Below are 25,698 nucleotides of genomic sequence, written 5' to 3' on the forward strand. Positions count from 1 at the left end.
GGCCAGCAAAGTTGCTGAGTATTTATTTGGTCCCAGGAGCGGTGCAGGAATCAGACCAGGGACAGGAGTGGGTGATACTGTGCAGGAAAAGGGATACTGGGAGCCAAGGGGATAGTAGGCTGGGATCACTGATTGTCAAAGCGGAGGGCGGGACCCTGGGACGGCAGGAGCCCAGACTGCTCCCCTCCTCCAGGGGTCCCTGGGGCTTTTGGGCATGTGCCATATTGGGGGAGTTGGCAGGTTATCATGATTGGCATAACGGGGGTGGGGAGAAGGCAGGAATGGGTAGAGTTGGGGGGGTGTTAGCGTTCAAAGAAGGCTTAAAGGTGGGCATGGACGCGGCTTTGGCCAGGAGTCTGGGGTCAGGGGCTTGAGGGTGGGGATCAGGGTGCTGGCGGTGGCCTCACTCGGTCAGGGGGCCGCAGCGAGTGCCACTGGGCGATGGGCCGCCGGGGGTTGGCCAGCATGTCTGCCCAGTGCCGCAGGCCAGCGCCCCCGGCCGCTGCCCCTACGGCCACCCTCCCGATCGCCTCGTTCTTGCCCAGCTTGTCATAGTCCAGCACAGTCAGCTCCACCTGAACCTTCTGAGGTGGGCAGGGGAGGAAGAGACAGAGAGTGGGGTAAGGAGGTAACGCAAGGGTCTCAGGTTTCATTGCTAAGGAGACCCTCTCCCTCGCAACCCTCATTCTGAGAGGCCTTCCTAGGCCCCTGGGCTAAGGCTTCATCTAGAGCTCGGAAAGGGGGAGGGGGGCGGATCGCCCTGCGGTTGGTTACAGGGATGCTCTGGAGTCTTCCTGTGATCAGATTTCAAAGGAGATAAACTCTCAGGACCCCGTTGCTCAGGGGTTGTTAGGAGGCCCCTTAGGGTCAGCCTCCTAAAGGGGGCAAATCTTCAAGACTTTGAAATGGGTGGAGGGGCCAGGCCTTAGGGTTGTGGGGAAGTCTCTTTTTCTCAGTAACCAGAGCTCCTGAGGGCAACGGGCACCCTGGTCTTGCTTGGGGGAGGGGCTTCCTGGTCCTCATGGGAGAAACTGAGATTGAGGACACAATCAGACCCCCAAGACCTGGCTTCTAAGGGTTGCTAAGGAGTCTCCCTTCCCTTAGCAACGGGGGTTTCTAAGGGCCTGGGACTCCGGGTAAGGGCTGCTCTGGCAGGGGCTATGGGCAGGTCTGAGCTCACCTGGACCTGGTCACAGGGCACCTCGAAGCTGAAGGCCTCGTTGTAATAGGGGTTCAGAGTATTCTTCTTGATGGTCGTTTTCTTCTTCCGCACCTTTTTGCCGCCCTGCAGCAGGTGGACCTTGACATACGGATCTGGGGAGAGGGAGGAGGAATCTTATAACCCCACCACTCTGGTGAGTCCAAAGGGATCAGATTGAGGGGAATGCATGAGACTCTTCTTTGGAACAACATAGAGACAGCCCATGGACCCCTCAGGTCTCCCTTTCTCTGTGCCCAAATAGAATCTAAATCCTCCATGACAGCCTGGATCTCCCTCTCCCCTATGAGACCCTCGGGGCCCAGACATTGCTAGAACCTTAGCCAGAGAACCTCCCCCGCCCATCACCACCACCATTTGCTTGCTTCCCACACACCTGACAGCCCTGCTACATCCATCTTCTTCAGGTTTTTAGCCTCCAGGACGATGACGGTGAGCTTCCCGGCCGTGGGGACATAGCGGAGGGAGAAGCAGATGTCACCTAGTCTCTCCTGCTAAAAGACGGAGAAGGAGCCATCACCGGAACCGGGGCTCCGCATCCAACCCCTCTGCGATTTTTCTTCCCTCCCCCTCGTGTTGAAATGGTATGGTCCAGAGTTAAGACCCGGATGGTACAATCCGAGGGGGACTGACGAGGGGAGGCGTTGATCCACCAGGATGGACCTGGGAGCTACTCTTCTGCAGTAGGTGTAAGTGCTGGAGCCCGGAGGATCCCGGAGGCCTGTGATCTGATTGGCCCGGGTTTGAGGTGGGCGTGGCCAGATAAGGGGCGTGGCCACGAGTGCTCACCTCCTCCCGAGGAGCCGCCTGCAGCTCCCGCCAGGCCAGCACTGGCCGCCCCAAGTCCACGGAGCTCATGGGGACCCGCACCTCCCCAATGGCGTCGTTGCGGGAGAAGCGGTCGAAGTCGTATACTGCCATGACCAGTACCCTGCCCCCCAGCTCCACGTAGGGGACCTGGGGGAAGGGGGACGCAAAGAAAGCACACGGTGAGAGTAGGAAGTGGGACACAGCACATCCAGGTGGAAGGCGATGAGTGGGGGCAGCGAGGGTCCCAAGGAACAGTTAGGGGGGTGTCCATGGACCCCAAATGGGACAGCCCAAGGACCAACGAAGCAGTCCAGGGGCCAGTAGTGCCCCCCTAAGGGACAACGCAGGGTCCTGTGGAATAGTCCCCAGAGCTGGGAGCTGCCACCAGTAAAAGCTGAAGATATCGGTCCCAAGTGTTTCAGAGACTGGGGACAGGCTGCCGGGCATAAAGCACTGAGGCCACGAGCTCACCTTGAAGGCAAAGTTCTCCCCAAAGTGTGGGTTCAGCGTCTGCCGATGCACCCTGGTCTCGTGCCGCCTCCGTTTGTCTGGCAGCAGGTAAACCCGCACGTAGGGGTCAGAGGAGCCACCTAGGTCCAAGGCTGCCAATCCCTCAGCTTGCACGATGCCCACCAGCAGCTGTACAGTGATAAGGGGACCCTAGTCTTAGCTTCCCTTCCAGAGCCTCCTCCAAGAAGGGGCTAGAACCCCTGGGACCCTCCCCTCCAAAGCATCTCCCCTCCTCCACACCCACCTGGCCACTCTGGAAATCATAATCCAGTGAGTACTGTAGTCGTCCTAGTTCATGCTTCTCTGCCACCTGTTGCCCTGGCCCAGATGGTGTCGGCTCCAGCTCCTCCACTTCTGGCTGCACCTTAGGGAGCCAGGGGCAAGGGCAGGTGAACTCTTCCCCTGATAGTGATATCCACCCAGGCGCAGAAGCTAAAGGAGACTCACAGATCCCTCCAGCTATACCTGAACACTTGCAAGCTAAGCAGAGTCGGTGTTTAATTAGTGATGTCTGCCACAGGTGGGACTAGCCATGGCAACACAGTGTGGTACGTTTGTCAGTGTTTTATTAGTGATGCCTGCTACCGGTGGGGCATAGACGTGGTGACACGCGTGCAGTGTGTTTGTCATGCCTATACTAGAAAAACAGTGTCTCACTGCCTACAGGATGGATGCAGATTTTAGTTCACACATTAATGGATGTATTGGGGCGATTGTCCAAATTGCCACACTGATTAGTGATCTTGGACAGAAAATATGGAGGAAAAATGGCATATTTAGTGTGTATTTGCCATTCTAAACTAGAACAACAAAGTCAGAAAACTTCTTAACCTAAGCCACCGATTTTCAAAACACAATGTGAATCAGAATTGCCCTGAGTAATGTGGTAAAATGCCTTCACTTCAGAGATTCTGATTCAGTAGGTCTGGCACAAGATCCAGAATTTGCATTTCAACAAGTACCTGAACTGATTCTGATGCTGATGGTCTTTGGAGTCACTGGCTTAGGGGAGAGGGATGGAGACTGGATACCAGGGCCCTAAAGGACACCCCTTAAGGGTAATAATTATAACAGCTATTTGTTGAAAAGGGAGGTAAGGAAATACTAGTTATGGTCCACAAACTTGAGGCTCAGAGACAGAGAGTGAATTTCCCAAGGTCACGGAGCGGGTTGCTCTGGGTTGGAAACCTAGGACTCTGGCTCCCAGGAGAGCCTAATTCCACTCTGCATTCAGAGGCACAGTGCTCAGATACTTGCACCTGTAGCTTTCCACGCCAACGACGTCTTCCAACTCGCGTTTGCTTCAACCTCTCAAGGCTGCCATACAGCCTCCTCCCTTGTCTCCTTGCCCCAGACCAGTCCTCCACAAGGGTTCCAGGGGATTCATCCTAAAGCCCACGTGAACTTGTGCCTCTCCCACTCAAAACTTCTGTGGCTCCCAATCACCTTCATTACGTGGGTACTGCTGAGCTCTCCAGAAACCTCACCCTAGAGCACAGGATATCTGTATGCTATACCCCAGCTATTGTGAAGAATGACTCTTTGTTCTCCAAATATCCCTCAGAATCAGGATTCCAGGCCTCAACACACGCTCCTCCTTTGAGGTCGAATGTCCTTCTCTCTGCTCTCAGTTAATTCTGAATTCCTTTGGGTCTCAACACAGAAGTCACCTCCTCCAGGAAGCCTTCTCAGACCCCCTAGGCTGTCAGGTGGTTTCTCTGTGCTCCCATATGCCCTGTACTGCCTCTAATGTGGCACATACCACCCTGTATTTTGAATGTCTATGTGAGCATCTGACTTCCCCATCAGACTGGAGGTTCTTGTGAATGTCTGGCCTATCTCCAGGTCCCCAGGTCCAGTTTAGGGCTAGACACACAGGGGAGATGAGCAAATACAGCGGGTGTAGGAGGGATGGAGCAGGGACTGAGGCTGCTGGGCCATTGAGAGGAGTAAGGGTGAAGGAAGGAGCAGGGCTGAGGAGCAGGGCTGAGGGGCTGGGCCAGGCCACACCTTGTCTATGTAACTCCGGCCCAGCTCCTTCACTTCCTGAAGGTGGACCTGGGCTTGAGCCTGGCTCTTCTTGCCCATCCGCCTCCGACAACGCTTCCGGTAGAGACAGAAACAGCAGCTGAAGACGAGGAGGCCTGAGACCAGCACGATGGTGGCCAGAGCCCAGGGGGGCACTGCAGAGGACATGAAAACAGCAAACATTGAGGCCCTGAGAGACAAGCAGCCTGATTCATTCTGTATGACACGTGTCAGCTGAAATCCTGGCCTTGTTTTTCCTCCAGCCATTTCCATTCCATTTTATTCCCATGTTTTCCTTCCAACTGGTCTCACATATAAAACTATTTGAAGACCTAAGGCAGGCTGACACCATCTAGATTTTCTTGCCTATTAGGATTAGTTCCACCTCCTCTTCTACCCCCATTCTAATCTTTCTGCTCAACTGCTGTGTTTTTAGAAGGCTTAACCCTTCCCTGGGCCTCAGTCTTCCTCTTTAAAAGAAGGGAGAGGTGGACCTTCCAATTCACCAATCCACGGTTCCATTCCATTCCACACCCCTTGATTTGGTTCCTGATTTTCTTGCAAACCTGTTCCTTTTTCATTTCATTTAGATTCCAATCCAGGATGCCAACTATAATCTCACCCGTATTTTTCAGCCCGCCAGCCTGAATACACCCGTTCGAACCCCGCCCTTGGGAATCCTAGCCTGGCTTTCCCTCCGCTCCACCCCGGGTTTCGCTCACCAGGGCCGTGGCTGATGCGACTCGAGTCAGGAGGCGTGTCGGTCGCTGGAGGCCCCGGTGTTGGGGGCTCCGGGAACATGGCGGCGGGGTCTTACTGTTCTTTCTGCGGAGGCACCCAAACGCTCTAGTCCCCCCACACCCACCCCGTGCATCCGTTGAGCCATCCGAACAACAAAGAACTCCAACTCCCATCGGCACCCTGGGCCGTACGGTCCCGTATGGGAACCTGCCAATCGCCGCGAAGCATGCTGGGGGTTGCTGTTTCAGCCTTCCTGCGACGGAGAGCGAGGGCTGGGGGTGGATTCCAGGACCAAGTCTCATCCCAAGGGACACCCCCTCCCTCCAAGGCCTCCAGGAATCCAATCCCGCTGACTTCTGTCCCTTCCTTGCCCTTCCCCGGGGCCTGAACCGGAAGTGGGCGAGGGCGGGCGTGGGAACCAGCTCACCGGGTTGCCCAGAGCAACGGCTGGCTCCGTGAGGGCGGGGTGAAGGTAGCGCTGGTTGCCCCGGCAACGGCCTGTTGCCAGGACAACGGGCGGGACTGACGCACAGAAGCCGAGTCCCAGAAGCGCAAGCTGGTTCGGTTCCCCGTCCCACCTGGGACCTCAGACCCGGATACCCGTGACAAGCAAAAGTGGGGAGGACGCGGCCTTTCCCGTCTGCCTGTCCACGCGCCCACAGCTGGCTCCTCCCTCCACATCTGGCCCTGGGAGTGAAGACTCAGGCTGCCCTCCCTCTCCCACTCTTGCGGGCAATGTGGGGGGCGGGCGGCTGCTCTGCTGCCTTGGCTGGGCCCCCACATCCTTTTCAGCCTGTTTGTCTCTTCCGCGCACCCTGAGCTCTGTCTTCACACCTGTCCTCGTGACCGCCTCGGCCTCCATTCCTCTCTCGACCCCACATCGAGGTCCGTCTCCCCGTCGGCTTCTCGCCGCTCCTCAGCCTAGGTTGTCTGGCCTCTGCCTGTTGTCTGACCTCAGTCTACCGGGGTCTCGCACCCTCTTCCACTGCCTGCTCCTCCCTTCCCTCTGGCTCTTTGTCTCCACACCTGTCTCTAAATCCCATTCTCCCCGTTTCAGGATCCAGCCCTCCCACTCCATCTGCTGGTCTCTCCCAGTGTCCCCGCCACCACACACACACACACACCATCTCTCTATGGATGGGAATGAGGATGGGGCTTACGGAGGGGGTTCCAGCGGCTCCTACCTGCTCGGTGGCTAGACAGGACCCTCCCGAGAGACACCGAGGCGCCGGCCCCGCCCGGACCCCGCCCCCGCACGCGTGTGGCTGGCGCTGTCCTGGGTGCTGATCGCGGAGCGCTGTGGGGCGGGGGCTCGGCCGAACGGAGCCGGCCCGGGGTGCGTATGTGCCCGTGTGCGTGTGTGTGAGCGTGTATATGTGTGTGAGAGAAAGCCTGTGTGTGTGTGTATATGTGTGTGTGCGCGTGCGTGTTTGGAAGGTGGAGAACCCCGCCCCGGCCCTCATCCCGCCCCAGCCTGGAACCACCAGGGCGCCCACGGATATTTATCCTGGTCCCAAGGATTTTCTGCCTTCTAGTCCAGCCACCTGGCATACAGACCCCTTCTCCCCACCCCAGAACCGGGCTCCAGGATATCGGGTTCTAGGACCCAGAAGACCCTCTCCGGAGACCCAGCTATTCAGATATCCAGACAGGAGACTAAGCGTGAAATTCTCCAGCAAATCCGATACAGACTTCACTCCACCCTCTAGGTTCCCCTAAGGCCGGGCCCCGAAGGCAAGCCTCCATGCTCCTAGCTCCAGGGAAGCGAGTCCACACTGCCCAGACCCTAGACCTACAGCCTTCTCGGAGAGACTCAACTGTCCAAACCTACATTTTTCAGGTGCAAATTGTGAGTCCCTCTAGTTTCCTCCCTAGGACGTTGGCCTCAGTAGCTAAACATCAGGAACCCACCCCAATATTATTTCCAGACCCAGACATCCAATGGGGCAAGTGTCTCTGGGGAGAATAGTGATTTAATAAATTATGGGATAAAAGAAAAAGTATGTACAGGCAGTGAGGTGCAGGGAAACCTCAGATCCTCGAAGATTGATGATTTAGTTTCTGGAGTAAACTATGGGCAAGATCCTGCCTGGCCTGCCCTTGCTCCTTGGGTGGCCAGAATTCTGGACCCTCATTACTTCCTTTCTTCCTCAGAATTCAGCTTGTTTCCCTGAGACCCTGCAGCCTTTTCCTCCCTCAAAAAACAACAAGGAAATCCTAGATCCCATCCCTCTCCTTCTTCAAGGAACTGGAAATCCAGGATCTGGGCTCCCACCTGACCCCTCTCCCCCTCCAGAAAGCAGGATTTAGGCTGCCAGCCCCCTCTTCCTGCAGGGCCCAGGAGTGTGGGACCACAGCCCTCTGTTGTCCCAGGGGTTCAGGTATCTGGGCTGAAGTAGGCATGCAGAATTTGAGTCTAGATGGGCTGGGGTCTCAGCCCTCCCGCAACTTAGGCCTCTGTAGGAGCTACATTCTCGAAAAACAGGTTCTCATAGGTGGGCCCCTTCTCAGCGGGCACTGGGGATGATTGTTGCAGCAACCTAAGGATGCACTGGTGCAGGAACACATACTGGGCCTGGGGACAGAGCACGGCAGGTGAGGGTGCGCTACTGAGCCTCGGCCTGCTTTCCTCTGGGGCCCCACCCACCCTGTGCCCGAGGATCCCCATCACCTCAGTCTGCACCATATGTGGCCGGCTTTCTCACATCTCCATCATGTAGCTGAAGGGCCCCATGAGACCCTCACACTCCAGCTGCCGCAGCAGGACATCCAGGGCAATGAGGGTGCCCATGCAGCCCACGCCAGCGCTAGACAAGGACAAGAAGGGTCAGACCATGGGAGGGGGCGTCTCAGCTGGCTGGAGGGATCTGTGTTTGGAGCACCCAGGGGTCAGGGTATTCAGTGAGACTATTTTGGAGGCTACAGTGTTAAGTGGGGGTTACTTAATTAAGTAGGAAGTAGTAACAAATGACTATGCTCTGTGTTCTGTCTATCTGCTAGGCCCTGTTCCAGGTGCCTTATGTGCTTTTTTCACTCCTCGCACTCCTAAGAGGTAGGAACCATTAGTTGAGCATGCCCATTTTACATATGGGGCAATGGAGGCTAAGTGAGGTGAAGTCGAGTGTCCCAGGCCACTCAGCTAGTGCCAGAGGTAGGGTTCACATACGGGAAGATGAGCTCCCAAGCTTGTCATTTAAAAAAATTTTTTAAACATGAAAATGACCATTTTATTTTATTTTTCATTAAAAAAAATTTTTTGGGGGCCGCGCTGTGAAGCTTGTGGGATCTGGACCCTCGACAGTGAAAGTGCTGTGTCCTAGCCACTGGACCACCAGGGAATTCCCCCAAGGAGCTGTTTTAAATGGTTCTTAAAACCTTTGGCTGCCTCTCCCTCCTGCTCTTCACCCCTCCTCGCTCCTTCTCCCCATGCATGCCTCCTCCTTTACCTCTTTTTCTTTCTTTCCCATCTCTTCACCTTTATCATCATTCTCGACCTGCATCACCGCCCCTTCACCTTCTGCCTCCATCTTCTCCGTCTCCTCCCCATCTCCTCCGCCTCCTCTAGAAGTTCCTAAGGACCCAGAGAACCCTGGTTTCTGAGCCCCAGGGGGCGGTTTCCTCACAGGCAGAGGGCTCCGGCTGGTCCTCACCTGCAGTGCACATTGGGGGGCCTCTCCCCACGGTCTGGTCCAGCCACCGCCGGAGCATCTTCCAGAAGGCCAGCAAGGGGCCTGGGGGGTGGGGGGTGCCGGGGTCTGGCCAGGTCACGTAGGGGAACTGACACACAGATAAAGTCTTCTGCTCTCGCATCTAGAGGGAGGGGAGTTGCGGGGAGCTCAGGACCCGGGGGCTGGTTTCTGACCGGTGGGGACATCCCTGGGGCACATTGTGGTCCCTTGCGGGAGTGGCAGAAGCTTAGAATTCATGGGGAGCTCTGGGGAGGGGACTGCCTAGAATATCACAGGGGAGGAACTGAGGGTCAAGGTGGGGCTGACGGGGTGGGCTGGGGGCTTACATGCCGGAGCTTCAGGTTTCATACTGTCCAGTTCTCCATCACCTCCTCACCCACCAGGGTCACTTGTAGGTGCCCATGGGTGCAGGGCTGGGCGTCTAGACGCCAGTAGTGCTCACACTTCACCTGGGGGAAGACTGGGGTAGGTTAGAGCACAGAAGGCCCCAGAGCACCTTCCCTGGTGCCCCTCCACAGGGTGGCTCTTGTATAGAGTGCCGGGGAATGCCCCCTGCTCTGGTGACAAGGCAGGACCCACGGGCAGCCAGGTGTAGATTCATCCCAGCCAGGAGGACTCTTCTTTCCCAAGGTCCTTGAAATCAGCTTCACCCCGTAAGTGGACAAATGGGTGGACTGGGGGAGACAGGAAGGTTGGGGCCGTGGTGGAGGGAATCAGTGAGGTCTAGGTCAAGGTCTGCCCTGGGATCAGTGTCTGGGGCAGGGTCACGGGCTGGAGCTCAGGGATCAGCACCCAGGACCCAGGTGTCCTCTCACCTGGGCAGACTCCACACAGTTGGTCAGCATGAGAAGTGTGGGGCTCCGCTGCCCCTACACCAGGTGCCAGAAGTCGCCCACAGTGTGGGGAAGGGGGCCATGGGCTGCAATGAACTCCCGGAGGCTCAAGAGACCCTGGTTGAGGAAAACAAGTGGGTCACATCCCGCCTCATCTGGCCCTCGTCTTCCGAGGCTCATTCAGCATCCTCCCGGCTCCCAACCGCAGACTTACAGGGATGCAGCTGGCGTTGATGTACTCAGAGCCCAGCTCCCCAGGGAGGGGCGTCAGGGGCACACGGGACCAGTCATCTAGGGGAAGAGGCCGGTATTAGCAATGCAGGGGGCAAGGTGGGAGACCCGGGGATAGAGGTCACACCGACACATCATGCTGCACACAGACAAGGGGAGCTGGGAGAGGGGCTGAGGGACCTCGGGCGAGAGGAGCCGGCCTGGGGTTTCTCAGCTCACGGGGGCAAGGGCTTTGTCCCTCACGGGGAATAAGGGGCAGGGGTCAGGCCTGGGGTGTTGACAAAGTCACGGCTGAGAACAAAGTCAGCAGAGGCTCATGACTCACAGGGCAGCACGTTTCTGTAACGGTTTTTGGCGCTGTTCTCCAGAGCTGAGGCCACCGTCTGAGACTGGCTGTGGTCCTCCAGGGCCGGTTGCTGGGGGCGAAGTGAGGGGAGGTTGCACAGATGCTGGATTTTCTCTGCCCTCCCCCAGGGATACCCGCGTTGCTCCCTCTGCCTTCCTAAGTGCCACCCCACTCACCCCTTACACCCTGGAATTCTGTAGCACCTACAGAAATAGGATGAGTAGGACATCCCTGGTGGCGCAGTTGTTAAGAATCTGCCTGCCAATGCAGGGGACACGGATTCGAGCCCTGGTTTGGGAAGATCCCACGTGCCGTGGAGCAACTAAGCCCACGAGCCATAACTAGAAAAAGCCTGCGCACAGCAACGAAGACCGAACGCAGCCAAAAATAAATAAATTTATTTTTAATAAAAGAAAGAAAGAAATAGGACGAGTGTGTGCACCATCCCCAGGGGCATTTGGGAGGACGGGCAGGAGGATGGGGACTGGAGAGGTAGGTGAGAGAGGAGGGGTCAGGGGAAAACCAAGGTGTTGCTTTAGGATTAACCCATCCAACCAACACTACAGTAAGAGTTCAGTGAGTCAAAAAGGTGGATAATCATGGCTGAGAATTTCTGTATGAGCCAACCAAGTATGTATTCCTGCTTCTGTTCAAGCCCAAAGGGGTGGGAAGGTCTCAGTGGGCACGTGGGGCTCGGCCCGGCCCCCTCTGCTCTCACCCCACCTGGTACTCCTCAGCAAAGCCACAGCCGCTGTCCTCCTCGTGTTTCCTGACGTGGTCAGCAGTCTTCAGCCAGGATGTCCCCTGGGAAGCTGTGGGGGAAGAGGGGCACATAACCTCTTTTAACCTTGTGCGCTTGGGATAAAAGAAAAGGAGTTTGTGTTTTGTTTTCTTTTCTTAACTCCCCAGGACTTATTTATCTTATACCTGGAAGTTTGTACCTTTGATCACCTTCACCCATTTCACCCTCTGCCTCTGGTAACTACCAGTCTGTTCTGTGTATCTACGAGTTCAAGGTTTTTTTAATTTTTAAATTTTGGCCACGCCGCACAGTTTGTGGGATCTTAGTTCCCCGACCAGGGATCGAATCCGGGCCCTGGCAGTGAAAGCACTGAATCCTAACCACTGGACCCCCAGGGAATTCCCTCGAGTTTTTTTTTAGAGTCCACACACAGGAAGTCCCCTGCATACGAACCTTCAAGTTGTGAACTTTCAAAGACGAGAATGTGCGTTCACATGTCCAATCACATAAGGCGTGAGTGAAATTGCAGCTTGCCCTCTGTCTCCTACGGCTGAGGATCCTTCAGCTCTGCCATCTCCCACCTCCTCTCTCTCCTCCAGTCAGTAACTCTTCTTTCCTGTTCACTGCCAGCCCCTGGATGCCAGCTGTTATACTGTACTACTGTACTTTTCAAGGTACTGTACTGTAAGATTAAAAATGTTTTATTTTTTATGTTTGCTTGTTTTTATGTATTATTTGTGTGAAAAGTATCATAAACCTATTACAGTACAGTACTATATAGCCAATTGTGTTAGCTGGGTACCTAGGCTAACTCTGTTGGACTTATGAACACAATCTTGGAACGGAACTCATTTGTGTGTAAGGGACTTACTGTATAAGTGAAATCTCATACAGTATTTGTCTTTCTCTGACTTATCTCACTTAGCATAATACCCTCAAGGTCCATCCATGTTGCCACAAATGGCATTACTTCATTCTCTTTTACAGCTGAATAATATTCCATTCTATATGTATATTACACCTTTTAAAATTTTTATTTATTTATTTCGGCTGCATTGAGTCTTTTGTTGCTGTGAATGGGCTTTCTCTAGTTGCAGTGAGCGGAGGCTATTCTTCATTGTGGTGCGAGGGCTTCTCATTGCAATGGCTTCTCTTGTTGCAGAGCACAGGCTCTAAGCACATGGGCTTCAGTAGTTGTGGTGCACGGGCTTAGTTGCTCCATGGCATGTGGGATCTTCCTGGACCAGGGCTCGAACCTGTGTCCCCTGCATTGGCAGGTGGATTCTTAACCACTGTGCCACCAGGGAAGCCCTATATTACACCTTCTTTATTCATTCGTCCATTGATAGACACTTAGGTTGTTTCCATATCTTGGCTACTGTGGGTAATGCTGCTATGAACATGGGAGTGCAGATACCTTTTCAAGTTAGTGATTTTGTTTCTGATTCATCAATTCCATTTGTAGGTACATATCCAAAAGAATTGAAAGCAAGGTCTCAGATATTTGTACACCCATGTTCATAGCAGCATTATTCACAGTAGCTAAAAAGTGGAAGCAAACCAAGTGTCCGTTGATAGATGAATGGATAAAGATTTGGCCTAACCATACAATGGAATATTCTTCTTCCTAAGGAAGGAAAGAAATTCTGACACATACAACAACATGGATGAACCTGGAAGGCATTATGCTGAGTGAAATGAGCCAGCCACTAGAGGACAAATAAAAGGACAAATACGATTCCACCTATGTGAGGCACCTAGTCATCAAATTCATACAACCAGAAAGTAGAAGGGTGGTTTCCAGGGGCTGGGAGATGGGGGAAATGGGGAGTTAGTGTTTGATGTGTACAGAGTTTCAGTTTTGCAAGATGAAAAGAGTTCTACGGGGAATCCCCTGGCGGTCCAGTGGTTAGGACTCCGCGATTTCACTGCCGAGGGTGCGGGTTCAATCTCTGGTCAGGGAACTAAGATCCTACAAGCCATGTGGCGTGGCCAAAATATATAAATAAATAAAGTTAAAAGAAAAAGAGCTCTATGGATGGATGGTGGTGATGTTTGCACAACAACGTGAATGGACTTAACGCCACTGAACTGCACACTTAAAAATGCTTGAGGTGGTAAATTTGTTATTTGGAGGTTATTTGTTTCTTTTTTTTACCACAATCAAAATTTGTTTTGACTCAAAAAAAAGGAAAAGGTGTTTCTTCTCCCACTTAGGACCACTGCCCTCCTCTGGGCCCCCGTTCCCTGTGGCCCTCTCTAGCCATGGTTCTTCCCTCTCTGCTGTATCTCTCCCCTCTCCTCTTTCCCTTTTGTGTGTAAACATGCTAATCTTGCTTTTGTATTAAAAAAAGAATCCTTTGACCTCCTGTGGCTCCAGCTCCAGCTCTTTGTCTCTCTTCCCCTTGTAGTACAGTGTTATATATACAGTCTTGACTCAGTTTTGAGACCCTGGTTGGAGGTTTGTCAGTTTACCTTTTTCTTTTTTTCGTGATTGGTTTTGTTTATGGCTTTGTTTTGTTTTTTTACATTTTTGTTTATTTATTTGGCCACGCTGAGTGGCTTGTGGGAGATCCCCGACCAGGGATTGAACCCCGGCCTAGCAGTGAAAGCCTGGAATCTTAACCACTGGACCACCAGGGATTTCCCCAGTTCTCCTTCTTGAGAAGCTGATTAAATCCACACCCTCACCAACTCTCCTTTTGGGATCCATCTGCTGGAATCCCTGCCAGGAACAGGGTACAGGCCCTGTGCTTCAGAGTCCACTGAAATGATTCAAACTAAACCCGTTTGCCTTGGATTGCCCACTTCTTCCTGCAGAAACCACAATAAAGCCTCTTCCTCAGGTGTTCCCCGACCTCCCAGCTGACCCTGGTGCTTCTCTGCATGGCCTTGCTTGGTGTAATGTGTAACCCCTCTCCTGGGATCTGTGATTGTAATGAACTATCTTTCAGTGGTGTCTGTCTTTGGATCCATTGGCCTTATCACACCTAAACAATAAGACCTATGAAAACAGACGTTCACATTCAAACTTCTCACACTGACCAGTTTTCTCTGCTTCCCTTTTTTCAAAGTCCCCTATCTTATTTGCCTCCTTATCACCAAGTCCAAAGGCCACCTCTCAGTCCATCCTTCACATGAGTGCTCAGCAGCATTTAGCACCTTTGACCGTGTCTTCCTTTCTTCCGGATCCACCCTCTTCCTGAACACCCTCTCCTGGTTTGCACCATCACCACCTCTCTGGCTGCTGCTTCTCCATCTCTTTGGTGGGCCCCTGGTCCTCTGCCCATCCTAAAAGGTGGGCATCCCCGGGAGCCCATCCTCAAGCCCCCCTTTCTCACTGGACACACACTTCTTATGGGGTTTGTCCACTTCCTTAGCTTCACTTTCCATCCATTCATCTGTGATTTCTGAATCTCCGTTGCCAGTCCCTACTTCTCCCCCTCCCGAGCTTCAGAGCTGTTTTCCCACCTGCCTCCTGAAATCTCTACCTGTGTGTCCTCGAGGGTCATCGCTGGGACATCCAAACACGCACGTTGAGGTTGAGGAGGGCAAGATGCTCAGCATACAGGTGGGGCCAGACTTGGAATCCAATGGGTGCAGTGATTTGTTGCACATGCCATATAATGGACACAGGGTAAGGAGGGGAGAGGTCACAGGGTGAGTGGGGCGGGACGCTGGCCAGGACAGATTCTATGGCAAAGGAGAAACTGGACATCATCGTATTTACTCGCCCTCAAGCCTCTGCTTCTGATGGCCACGCCCTCAGTTTATGCCTCTTTTACACCCAGGCCGCCTCAGCTGGTTTCGCAACATCCCTTAACTCCCTGGTCTATCTCTCCTCTATTGATCCCTGGGGATCATTCTGACATAGAGATTTGATGATGATTGACCCAACCTAAAGGGGATTCAGAGTGATGAAGACATCTGCACAAACGTTTTTCTGAACCACGAAACTCTGTATCCAACAGCCCATTCAGTATTTTCACTCACACGTCTGACAAGCATCCCAAAATCAGTGTGTCCGCCACTGAGCTCCTGATACTTTCCCCCAAACCTGCACCCCGCATAGTCATTCCGTCTCAAGTAATGGCCATTCCAGCCTCCCTGGGGCTCAGGCTGAATTCCTTGGGTTCACTCTTGAGCCCTCTCTGAATCCCACACCATACATCTGTTCTTTTTTTTTTTTTTTTTTTTTTGCTGTACTCGGGCCTCTCACTGTTGTGGCCTCTCCCGCTGCGGAGTACAGGCTCCGGACGCGCAGGCTCAGCGGCCACGGCTCACGGGCCCAGCCGCTCTGCGGCATGTGGGATCTTCCTGGACCGGGGCACGAACCCGTGTCCCCTGCATCAGCAGGTGGACTCAGCCACTGCGCCACCAGGGAAGCCCTTGGTTTTGTTTTTTGTTTGTTTGTTTTGGCCATGCTGCACGGCTTGCAGGATCTTAGTTCCCCAACCAGGGATTGAACCCATGCCCCTGCAGTGGAAGCGTGGAGTCCTAACAAGTGGACCGCCAGGGAATTCCCAATCATCTTGTTTATTAATGGCTGCTTGTGCTAGAATGTTAGCTCCACAAGGGCAGGAATCTTTGTTTCAGCCAGTTTCCTCAGCACCTAGAACAGTGCCTGACACTTAACAGGGTTCAGTGAATGTCTTTTTGGATAAATGAATGGAAGTCCCAGAACTGAGACTGAAAGAGATTCCACAGCCACCGGCCCAGGCTGCTTAGGGAGTGGGCAGTGGTGAAGGCATTGCAATCCCTGCCGCAGTGGGGATCTGAGGCTGGTGTGCATGGGTTCCTTGGCCCTGCCCTCTGACCTATACAGTGACCAGCTGGATTTGACCTGACAGTGAATCTTTAGGATGCTCCCCAAAACCACTCACCTGAACACCAGACCCCTGGGTGCTGGTGTCTTGTCACTCTTCTTATGCCTGGGAAAAGGACATGGGGATGAAAGGCTTGGGGAATGAGGCCAGAACCATGGATCCCCATCTTTCCCCAGGCCCCCTCCCTCCTGGCACCCGATAAGCCCTGCACCGAGTCTCGCCTCCTCTTCAGGAAGAAACCCAGCAGGCCCACCAGGATGAGAAACAGAAGGGGACTGACTATGGCTCCCATGATGGCCCCTGGGGTGGGCTGTGAGAGCCTAGGTCTGCTCTCCTGCTGTCCCATCTCCCCGGCCTCTGTCCTCACCCAGACTGTGATCAGAGGGTCTAGAGGGTAGATTCGAGGGCAGAGAAGGGAAAGGAGAAAGCTTCTGGATAGAGCCCTACCTCCCACCCAACCTCTTCCCCTTAGTCCTCACTTCCCGAGGAGCCTGATCCAAAGGCATCACTTTCTCAAGTGACCTGGTTGTTAGAGAATGACTCTGCCCCAATTTGGCCTAGACTAGTCGTTCTCAGAGAGGGCGATTTTGCCCTCCAGGTGACATCGGGCAATGTCTGGGGACACTTCTGGTTGTTACAGCTGAGACGGTGGTGCCACTGGCATCTAGTGGGTGGAGGCCGGGGATGCTGCTCGACATCTCACAATGCCCAGGGCAGCCCCCCCTCCCCATAAGAAAGAGTGATCCAGTCCAGGATCCAAGAGGACCTGTCTTCTCAGAGACCCTTCTTGCTGAACCAGAGAATCCTGGACAGTGGGACCCACTGAGCCCAGTTTAGAAGAGCATCCATTTGTCAGTGCACCAAACTCCAGTGTCTCCAGGTCAGAGACCCGGTCTCATAAGAGGCTTTCATTCCTAGGAAATGGCTGACAGGGCCCAGGGAGGCCCATGACCACGGTCAATGGTACATGACAAAAGATTTCCCGAGTGTGAGGTTCAAACTTCTTCAAATACCCCACTGGTGGGTGAAAAATGGTGTGGCCGTGTTGGAAAAAAATTTGGCAGTTCTTCAAAAGATTAAACATGGACTTACCATATGATCTAACAATTCCACTCCTGGGTATACACCCAAGAAAAATGAAGACATACGTCCACATGGAAATATACATACGTCCACATGGAAATATGCACACGAATGTTCAGAACATTACTCATAATAGCCAAAAAGTAGAAATGGCCCAACAGATCCATCAGACAGATGGATAAACAAAATGTGGTCTATCCACACAATGAAATCTTATTTTGGCAATAAAAAGTAATGAAGCACTGATACACACTAGAACAGTGGATGAACCTTAAAAACATTATACTGAGAGAAGCCAGTCAAAGAGGACCACATGTTGTGTGATTGTATTTTTAGTAAAGCTCTAAAAGAGGCACATCTATAGAGACAGAAGTAGATTAGAGAGTGCCAATAGCTGGTTGGTGGGGGATTCGGGAAATTAGGGGGTGATGGCTTAAGGAAATGACTTTTATGAGTTAATGAAAATATTCTAAAATTGATGGTAATAATGGTTGCAAATACTGCAAATATACTAGAAGCCAGTGAGCTGTACACTTTCAATGGGTGAACTGTTGTATGTTATAGGAATTACAACTCAATAGAGCTGTTTAAAGAAAGCAGGAAATAAAACACAAACAAAAAGGACTCCATGGGTTGGTGAGACTGTCTCACAGCAGGGTGTGAAGGGGTCTGGAGAGAATGTCACTGTATCTATAGCTCTCTGTCCCTGTGGGGCTCTGCTCACCTGTGCTCTCGGTGTGGCAGGTCACGGAGGCAGACTGGGGACCATCCCAGATGGTCGTGATGGTGGCTGAGTAGGACTGAGCCAGCCTAAGTCCCGACACCCACACGCCCCTCCCACAAGAGGAGCTGTCCTGGAGTCCTGCTGCCTGCCCACCTCCAACTCAAAGGCCTCATAGCCTCCCAAGGGCAGGACTAGGTGAGGATGACTCCGTGGCCCCCCGAGGCGCTGACACAGGCGGTGACGGGGTCCGGGGCTGGGTGGAGGGGACAAGAGGAATCAGTAGGCTCCATCCAGGGGGGCTTTCCAACTCCCCAGTCCTCACCAGTCAGGCCAGTTCTCTGAGAAATAGCTTATCCCTTCCTTCCCCCAAATCAAAATACCTCTTCATCCCTCATTATCTGTTGTCCCCAAATAGACATGCCCCCCTTAAACTACAACTCCATGAGCACTTGGACTCTCTGTGTCACTGCAGCTCATGAAGTCATGACCCCATGGCCTGATGGCATTTGGAGTCCACTCACCTTTATTGCTCCCAGGTTTGATATAAGTTACTACCTGGACCTTTACAGGAAACGTTTGCTGGCCCATGACATAGTTATTTTCACCAGCACTTTTAGGTTCACAGCAAAACTGAGCAGAAGGTACAGGGATTTCCCATACACCCTCTGCCCCCATCATGCATAACCTCCCCCAGTGTCAATATTCCCAAAATGTACACGTTACCATTGATGAACACAATGATAATCATCCAAAGTCCATATTCCATTCCTTTTCATGGCTGAATAATATTCCACTCTATGGATAGATGACAATTTGCTTCTCCATTCACCAGCTGATGGACATTTGGGTTTCCACCTTTTTGGCTGTTAAAAATAATGTTGCTTGAATTGTATGTTTTCAGTTGTATGTACAAAAACATTGTATGTTTTCAGTTCTGTGGGGCCTGCCCCCAGGAGGGGCCAAACTCTCCTTTTACAGACTCCGTGGCTGTCCTCTTTCTAGCCCGCTCCAGCTGCCAACCCTGTCCACCCCTCCGCCACCAGCTCACAATCCCCTTCAATCTTCCCAGGAGTTTCTCACTGCTTTTGCTGCTCAGTGGACGTCAGTCTCTCTGCTCCATGCTTTCTTCTCCTTGTGTGGTTCAAGAACTGAAGCCGTGTTCCTTCACCATCTTGAAGCAATTCCCTGCCTACCTGCAGGTGTTTACCCAACACCTATGGCTTTCTGCAGACCGCAGGCTCAACCAGCACCGGGGACTCCAAGGGCAAACAGCCTCTTCCAGCCCTGGCCAAGCTTACACTGTGGTGAGGAGGCAGACTGGGAAGGTAACCGCAGAGTGACATGAAGTGGGCTGCAACGGTGAGAGCACCAAGGAAGCATCTGTCCCTGAGTGGGAAGTGACATTGGGGCTGAGTCTTCATACAAGAGCAGGGTTTGGTCAAGTGAAGAACTGCATTAGGAAGTCATCACAGGCAGAGGGGAGAGCCCATGTCAGGGCTAAGAGGGAGGAGAGGGCTGGGGGTAATCTGGGGGGATTTCTGCGTGGCCAGAGCGCCAGGTGGAAATGGGACTGGAGGGAGTGACCTTGAAGTAGGGGTCAGGCCACCCGGTCCCAGCCTAGTCTCAATCTATAGTTGGCCTGCGGGGTTGGTGAACACGTGGAGATTGGGGAGAGGAACACTTTCTGGATAGGGCATAGAAGCTCTGTGCCCTCTCCCCACACCTTGCCCTGTGCCTGTGCTTCCATCTGGCTGTTCCTGAGTTACATCCTGTAATAAACCAGTGATCTAGTAAGCAAAACGTTTTTCTGAGTTCTGTGAGCTGCTCTAGCAAATTAATCCAACCTGAGGAGGGGGGTCTTGGGAACCTCTGATTTATAGCCAGTTGGTCAGAAGCACAGGTTAACAACCTGGGCTTGTGACTGGAATCTGAAGTGGGGGTGGGGGGTAAAAGGTGGCAGTCTTGTAGGACTGAGTCCTTAACCTGTGGGATAGTGTCAGAACTGAGTTGACTTGTAGGACGCCCAGCTGGTGTTGGAGATTGGCTTGCTGGTGTGGGGAGCAAGCCCCACACTGGAATTAAGTGCAGAGTAGTAATCGTTTATCATCATGAAACACGGAAGGATAAACAACACGGTCCTATTGTATAGCACAGAGAACTATATTTGACGGTTTTTTGTTTGTTTTTGTTATTTGGCCGCATCACAGGGCATGGGGGATCTTAGTTCCCCAACCAGGGATCGAACTCACGCCCCCTGCATTTAAGTGAGGAGTCTTAACCACTGGACCACCAGGGAAGTCCCTGGAGAACTATATTCAGTATCCTAGGATAAACCATAATGAAAAAGAATATTAAAAAAAGAATGTTTATATATGTATAACTGAATCACTGCTGTACAGCAGAAATTAACACATTGTAAATCAACTATACTTCAATTAAAAAAATTAAAAGGAAAAAAAACCACTGAAAACAACCCAAATGATTGGAAACACCAACATTTAAAGATGAATTCTGGGGAATTCTCTTGCAGTCCAGTGGTTAGGACCCTGCACTTTCACTGCCGAGGGCACGGCTTCAATCCCTGGTCGGGGATCCTGCAAGCCACGCGGCACAGCAAAAAAAAAAAAAAAAAGTGAATTATGCTAGTGGTTTCCTTGGGCTGGAGGGGATGGGTGATTTGTAAAAGGCACGGGGTCTCTTCTGGGGGTGATGAAAATGCTCTAAGATTGATTGTGGTGATAGCTGCAAAACTGAAAATACTAAAAACCACATGCACACTTTGAGTGGGCAGTTGGTGGTATATGAAGAGTATCTCAGTAAAGCTGCGATTATAACATTGTTTTCAGGAATTGGATATAAATGCCTTCAAACAGAACATGGTCACAGTATAGTGATTACAGACAACAATGCTGTATCATAAACTTCAAAGTTGCTAAAAGACTAGATCTTAATTGGTCCTACCACAAAAAAAATGGTTGTTACGTGAGGCCATAGAGATGTTAGCTAACATTACCAAGGTAATAACCATACTGTGACGTATCAATGTATCAAATCAACACCAGTACAACTCAAAGGTACACAATGTTTTATATCAACTATATCTCAATTTAAAAAAACAGAATATGGGCTTTAGACAGATGGAGGCTGGAAATATTGCTCCTTTAGCACGTTTCCCTGGGGTGGAAGGTTGTTCTGGGGGGCCCTTTAGGAGGGGGGAGGGTGCTCACTTCATTCACCCACCAGTTAGTCTGTCATGAGTCTCCGGCCCTTTACGGCTGACAGAGTGATGAGGACCCTGGCAGCGTAAGAGGTGGTCATGACCACCAAGTGGGTGTGGGGTTGAAGGAAGGCATCCCAGGCCAACGTGGCATCTGAGATTGTGAAGAGCAGGGCACCCCCACCCAGAACACCTGCCTCCTCTGGCCTGAGGCCTTCCTCTATGGTGAGTGGGGATCCTGGCCTGAAGGTGAGGCAGGGACTAGAAACCAAGGGTGGGCTCTGGAGGTCCCTAAAAACACATCACGGATGAAGTCTCCTCTCTGATATGAGTCCCTAAAAAACCACATCATGGGTGTATAAGCTCCCTCCCTGCTATAAGAGTCCCTAAAAGCCTATCATGTTTGTAGAAGTCCTCTCTCTGCTGTTAAGGGTCCCTAAAAATCAAATCATGAATGTAGAAATTTCCTCTCTGCTCTAAGAGTCCCCAAAAGTACATCATGGATGCAGAAGTCTCCTCTCTGCTCTAAGAGTCCCTAAAAATCACATCATGGATGTAGAAATCTCCTGCTATGAGAGTCCCTAAAAAAAACCACATCATGGATGTAGAAGTCTCCTCTCTGCTCTAAGAGTCCCTAAAAGCACATCATGTCTGTAGAAATTGAGCAGGGTTTGGAGAGCAGCTCTGCTTTCTGTCCTCACATGTAGAACCTGAGGCCCAGAGAGGGGCAGTGGGCTGCCAAGGTCACAGCCAGGATGAGGGCCATACCCAGGTTCTTCTTTCGTACTCTACTCCCACCGTATTGCTACCTACCCCTTCCTCCAAGTCTCTTCTTGAGTTTCCTCATCTCCTCAACCCTCTCCTCTCCTGGTACTGTACGTGACTGTCGTCAGTTGAACTGTGGCCCCCAAAGAGATATGCCCAAGTCCTAAGCCCCAGTACCTATGGATGTGATGTTAGTTAGGAATAGTGTCTTTGGAAATGTAATTAGGGATCTTATGAGATGAGATCATCCTGGATTTAGGGTGGGCCCTAAATCCAACAACTGGTGTCCTCAGGAGAGGACAGACTCACAGAGGGAGAATACCACGTGAATGTGGCTGGGGCCACCAGGAGCTGGAAGAGGCAGGGACCCTCCCCTAGAGCTTTGGAGGGAGGGCACCCCTACCAACACCATGATTTTGGACTTCTGGCCTCCAGAACTGTGAGACTAAATCTGTTGTTTTAAGTCACCCGGTTTATGGTAATCGGTGACAGCAGCCACAGGAAACTAATACATCGACCCAACAGTCTGCTCCCGGCCTCAAATCTGTAAAACCTCATCTGTACAATAAGCATAATGAATCCCCACCACCATCAAAGGGCCCAGGGTGGGGGCGGTTGGTTATTCCACATCCCCTAAGTCCTGGGCACCAGGACTGGTCCACAGGGAGTCTGCTGTGGGTATAGTTAACAACATTGCGTTGTACATGTAAAAACGTGTTCCAAGGGTAGATCTCACAGCAAGTGTTCAATGCACAACACTGTGAATGTACTTAACGTCACTAAGTCATACACTTAAAAGTGGTTAAAAAATGGGCTTCCCTGGTGGCGCAGTGGTTGAGAGTCCGCCTGCCGATGCAGGGCACACGGGTTTGTGCCCCGGTCCGGGAAGATCCCACACGCCGTGGAGCGGCTGGGCCCTGTGAGCCATGGCCGCTGAGTCTGCGTGTCTGGAGTCTATGCTCCGCAACGAAAAAAAAAAAAAAGTGGTTAAAATAGTAAATTTTGTGGGGGGGAAAAAAAGGACAACAAACCACTTGCTGTTATTGTGATCACCCCTCCCTTCCCACCCCTCCTCAAATAACGGAGATGTCACCATTCCAACACCCACTTTACTTAGGCAACAGAAAAATACATCAGGGCCAGAAACAGTTCTGTGTCTCCAGATAGACTGGCACCGGCAGATGGGAGTCTGGGGGACTGGCTCTCACCCCCAAGGGTGTTTCTCTGTCTTCACTGGTCTTGGGGGCCCAGGTCCTTGAGGGAGGAGGGGGGTGGACATCTGTGTGCCTCAGCCCCTAGTCAGTTGGACTTGAGCCTGGGGCTCTGGAAGGCCGACAGGGCAATGAGCATCTGGGCAGCATAATAGGTGGTCATGACCACCAGGTGGGCATGGGGCAGGGGATGGACGAAGATGTTCCAGGCCAGCACGGCATCTGAAAGCGTGAAGAGCAGGGCGCCCCAGCTAGTACTCCCGCCCCTGGCCAAGCCACGCCACAGCATAATGGCCAGGACCAGGGAGTAAGCTGTCAGGGGCAGGACCATGTCAGGCGGGAGGTGCCAAAGCAGGAGGCCATAATATGGGATGGAAGCCAGGAGAACAGGCCGCAGGAGGCTAGGCTTCAGGGGAGTGAGGCCGAAGGCCCAGAGGTACAGCAGGTGGGCCACGGCGAAGGCAGCCATGCCTGGAGGAGACAGGGGTGGGTGCGCCTGCTGAGACCCCTGCTTCCCGGCATCACCTCGTTGCCCTCAGAGCCTAAGGAAAAGGGCCGTCCCCAAGCACCAGCTCCCACCCTGGCCACACCACCCCATCTGCCAGCATTACAACGCTGGCCTCCTTGGTGGTCCTCTTTCCTCCTGCTCTTGGCGCCAAAATGACCTAAAAACGCGCACTGCATTCCATCCTTACTCTGCTCAGAACTGTCCACTGACCCCCCATCTTGCTGGGCCCCTAGTCGGCTTCACCCAGCAGGCACACCCACCCCAGGGCTTCTGCACTTGCTGCCCCTCTGCCTGGAAGGGCCTTCCCTGGAAGGGCACCTGGCTGGTACCCCGCACCCGCTTTAAGACTTTACCTTCTCGGCAAGGCTGTCCTTGACCAGCATCCTCAGGACTGTGACCCCTGGACACTCACACAGCCTCAGGTAATGCTGCCCGTGCCCTCATGGAAGGAGAGCTCCTCGGGGGCCAAGGTTTGGGTATGTCTCCCTCACTGCTATCCATTTCCCAGTGCCTTTATACGCCAACTGGCTCAAGCACTCGGCAGGGGCTCTGTTGGGGAGTCACCCCCTGCACCCCGGACCCCGCCCCCCTCCGCCAGGGTCCAGAAGGAACAACACAACACAGTCCCTCTCACCATGGAGGAAGGCCTCAGGCCAGATGAGGCAGGAGTCCCCCACAGCTGAGCACAGAAGGGCCCCCTGCAGGAGCAAGCTGTAGCTCCCGCTGGGGTACACAGTCCACAGGAACACCACCAGGTAGAGGATGGGCAGGCACTTGATCAGGGCACCGACCCAGGACGGCTGGTTCTCAGGGCTCCAGAGGAGAAAGTAGACAGCACAGGTGAGGAAGAACGGGCTCAGCCACCTGCCCACATGCGGCTGCTTCGGGGGACAAAGGAGCCGCTGAGCCACTGGAACTCAGCCCAGCCCCCAGGCCCTGGGACCAGGCTCCAGATCCCTCCTGGCCTTGGTCTCAGCCAGTTCCCAGCCTTTGGGGGTCAGACCCCACCCAGCCAGGAGTTGGGAGTCAGGGCTTCCATCCCACCCCCACCCAGGGACGCCAGCCATGCTGTCCAGGGTAAGGGGGCAGCTGCACAGGGACCAGGACGTCCAACCCCACAGAACCCAGCCCCCCAATTCTTCCAGATCACGTGGGTTCCCAGGAGCCCAGGCCCAGCTCCCATCCCACGCTCCGTGGCTCTCACTTGAGCTGAAAAGCGAGGTTTTCCAGGCAGCCCCTCTTCCCGGATGTCCATGTCAACGTGTGACCCACCCAAAGTGGCCTGCATGTGGGCACCGGTGGCTTTGGGGGTGGAGGGGATGGCGTGTGGTTACACGTTAACCCGAGGAGTGTCCTGTGGACTCTGGGACTGATAACAGGGCCCAGGGAGGTGCTGCCCCCACCCTGGGGATGGCCCTGCCTGGCACCCGCTGATAAGGTGCCCACTGGGACCCAGGGGTCTCTCCTCCTCCATAGACCCTGCCCCTGGCTTCCTCTCTTGCCTAGGGAGCCATGGCTGCCAATGCCCCTCCCACTGTGCCGTGCCTGTCAGGTCAGAAGGGCACGGGGTGCAGAATTTCAATGCCCTCCCCTCCATGAACCGGGGGGAAGGGTGGGGGCCAGAGCCCAGGGACAGGTCGGGAGGCTCCCTCCTCCCCTCGCCGTCCTCGGCCCCGGCCTTCCCTCTGGAGTCCCCACCACAAACACCTGCTGAACCAACAGGAAGGAGCTGAACCAGGAGGCCGTGCCAGCCCTCAGCTACAGGGAAGGCTTCCTGCACATGTCCGCCAACGCACCTGGTATGTTCTTTACCTTTCCGTTGGAAGACATGGACCCGCTGGGCGCCCACCGGTCTGGCTTGGTTGGCTGCCCCCAACCACCACTGTTCCACCAAGGGGAAAGGGCTCAGGGGACATGGCTTCTGCAACACGCTGGGCAGGTGAGGGGGTGCTGGGAAGGGGGCTGGTTAGAAGCCCACTCACACCTCCCAGAGCCTGCGCGTGTGGACAGGGGACGGCTCGCTGGGACCAAGACCCGCGTGAGGCCGGGCAGTGCTCAGCTCGTCCAGGAAACACTTAGCAATCTGAGCAGAAGTTACCCCACAGCAGAGCATGGAGGTTAAGGACCCTAATTCCATGCTCCAAGGGTCCCACCCCAGAGGCCACGATGCGGGAACAGCTCAGGCTCCCTGACCCCATGTCCCAGAACTCAAGGT

The 25,698-nt window shown here is 53.4% G+C and overlaps 3 protein-coding genes across 5 annotated transcripts; all 3 read right to left on the bottom strand.

Moving 5' to 3' along the window:
• Positions 1-7: 7 nt before the first annotated feature.
• On the bottom strand, positions 8-6,659 carry SYT5 (synaptotagmin 5). Of its 2 annotated transcripts, XM_081216602.1 has the most exons (9): positions 6,493-6,659; positions 5,290-5,392; positions 4,550-4,722; positions 2,784-2,903; positions 2,501-2,668; positions 2,009-2,176; positions 1,596-1,713; positions 1,181-1,314; positions 8-584 (listed from the first exon to the last, which is right to left on the bottom strand). In XM_081216602.1, the coding sequence occupies exons 2-9, from the start codon at positions 5,366-5,368 to the stop codon at positions 384-386; spliced, it is 1,161 nt and encodes a 386-aa protein (XP_081072728.1). In that variant the 5' UTR covers positions 5,369-5,392; positions 6,493-6,659; the 3' UTR covers positions 8-383. The 2 variants fall into 2 exon arrangements, with proteins under 2 accessions (XP_081072728.1, XP_081072729.1); XM_081216603.1 differs by lacking the exon at positions 6,493-6,659 and having other exon boundaries at positions 1,596-1,710; positions 5,290-5,443.
• PTPRH (protein tyrosine phosphatase receptor type H) lies at positions 6,504-18,370 on the bottom strand (the record flags this gene model as incomplete). The annotated part of the gene is given in 18 exon segments (XM_081216090.1): positions 6,504-6,605; positions 7,779-7,883; positions 7,980-8,009; positions 8,013-8,115; positions 8,959-8,971; positions 8,974-9,118; positions 9,324-9,341; positions 9,345-9,446; positions 9,813-9,866; positions 9,870-9,947; positions 10,045-10,121; positions 10,387-10,477; positions 11,131-11,219; positions 16,033-16,080; positions 17,783-17,923; positions 17,926-17,976; positions 17,979-18,035; positions 18,304-18,370. Coding segments are annotated over 18 exon segments (1,371 nt in total).
• A 4,216-nt stretch (positions 18,371-22,586) lies between these two features.
• TMEM86B (transmembrane protein 86B) lies at positions 22,587-25,455 on the bottom strand. 2 transcript variants are annotated; one of them, XM_081217435.1, is made up of 3 exons: positions 24,688-25,455; positions 24,118-24,361; positions 22,587-23,446 (listed from the first exon to the last, which is right to left on the bottom strand). In XM_081217435.1, the coding sequence occupies exons 1-3, from the start codon at positions 24,769-24,771 to the stop codon at positions 23,064-23,066; spliced, it is 711 nt and encodes a 236-aa protein (XP_081073561.1). In that variant the 5' UTR covers positions 24,772-25,455; the 3' UTR covers positions 22,587-23,063. The 2 variants fall into 2 exon arrangements, with proteins under 2 accessions (XP_081073561.1, XP_081073560.1); XM_081217434.1 differs by having other exon boundaries at positions 24,118-24,364.
• Between the last annotated feature and the right edge of the window lie 243 nt (positions 25,456-25,698).

This window comes from Mesoplodon bidens (genome assembly GCF_964165515.1).
Source record: "Mesoplodon bidens genome assembly, chromosome: 18".
NCBI lineage: Eukaryota > Metazoa > Chordata > Mammalia > Artiodactyla > Ziphiidae > Mesoplodon > Mesoplodon bidens.

Excerpts from the sequence above, each read along its gene's own strand:
- SYT5 (XM_081216602.1), bottom strand. The coding sequence starts at position 5,368 with ATGTTCCCGGAGCCCCCAACACCGGGGCCTCCAGCGACCGACACGCCT. Across the intron at positions 2,904-4,549 it reads GCCGGAGTTACATAGACAAG|GTGCAGCCAGAAGTGGAGGA; the intron begins GTGTGGCCTGGC and ends TGGCTCCCTAAG. Across the intron at positions 585-1,180 it reads TGCCCTGTGACCAGGTCCAG|AAGGTTCAGGTGGAGCTGAC; the intron begins GTGAGCTCAGAC and ends TGCCCACCTCAG.
- TMEM86B (XM_081217434.1), bottom strand. The coding sequence starts at position 24,771 with ATGCAGGCCACTTTGGGTGGGTCACACGTTGACATGGACATCCGGGAA. Across the intron at positions 24,365-24,687 it reads AACCTCGCTTTTCAGCTCAA|CAGCCGCATGTGGGCAGGTG; the intron begins GTGAGAGCCACG and ends TGTCCCCCGAAG. Across the intron at positions 23,447-24,117 it reads GCCTGAGGCCTTCCTCCATG|GCATGGCTGCCTTCGCCGTG; the intron begins GTGAGAGGGACT and ends TGTCTCCTCCAG.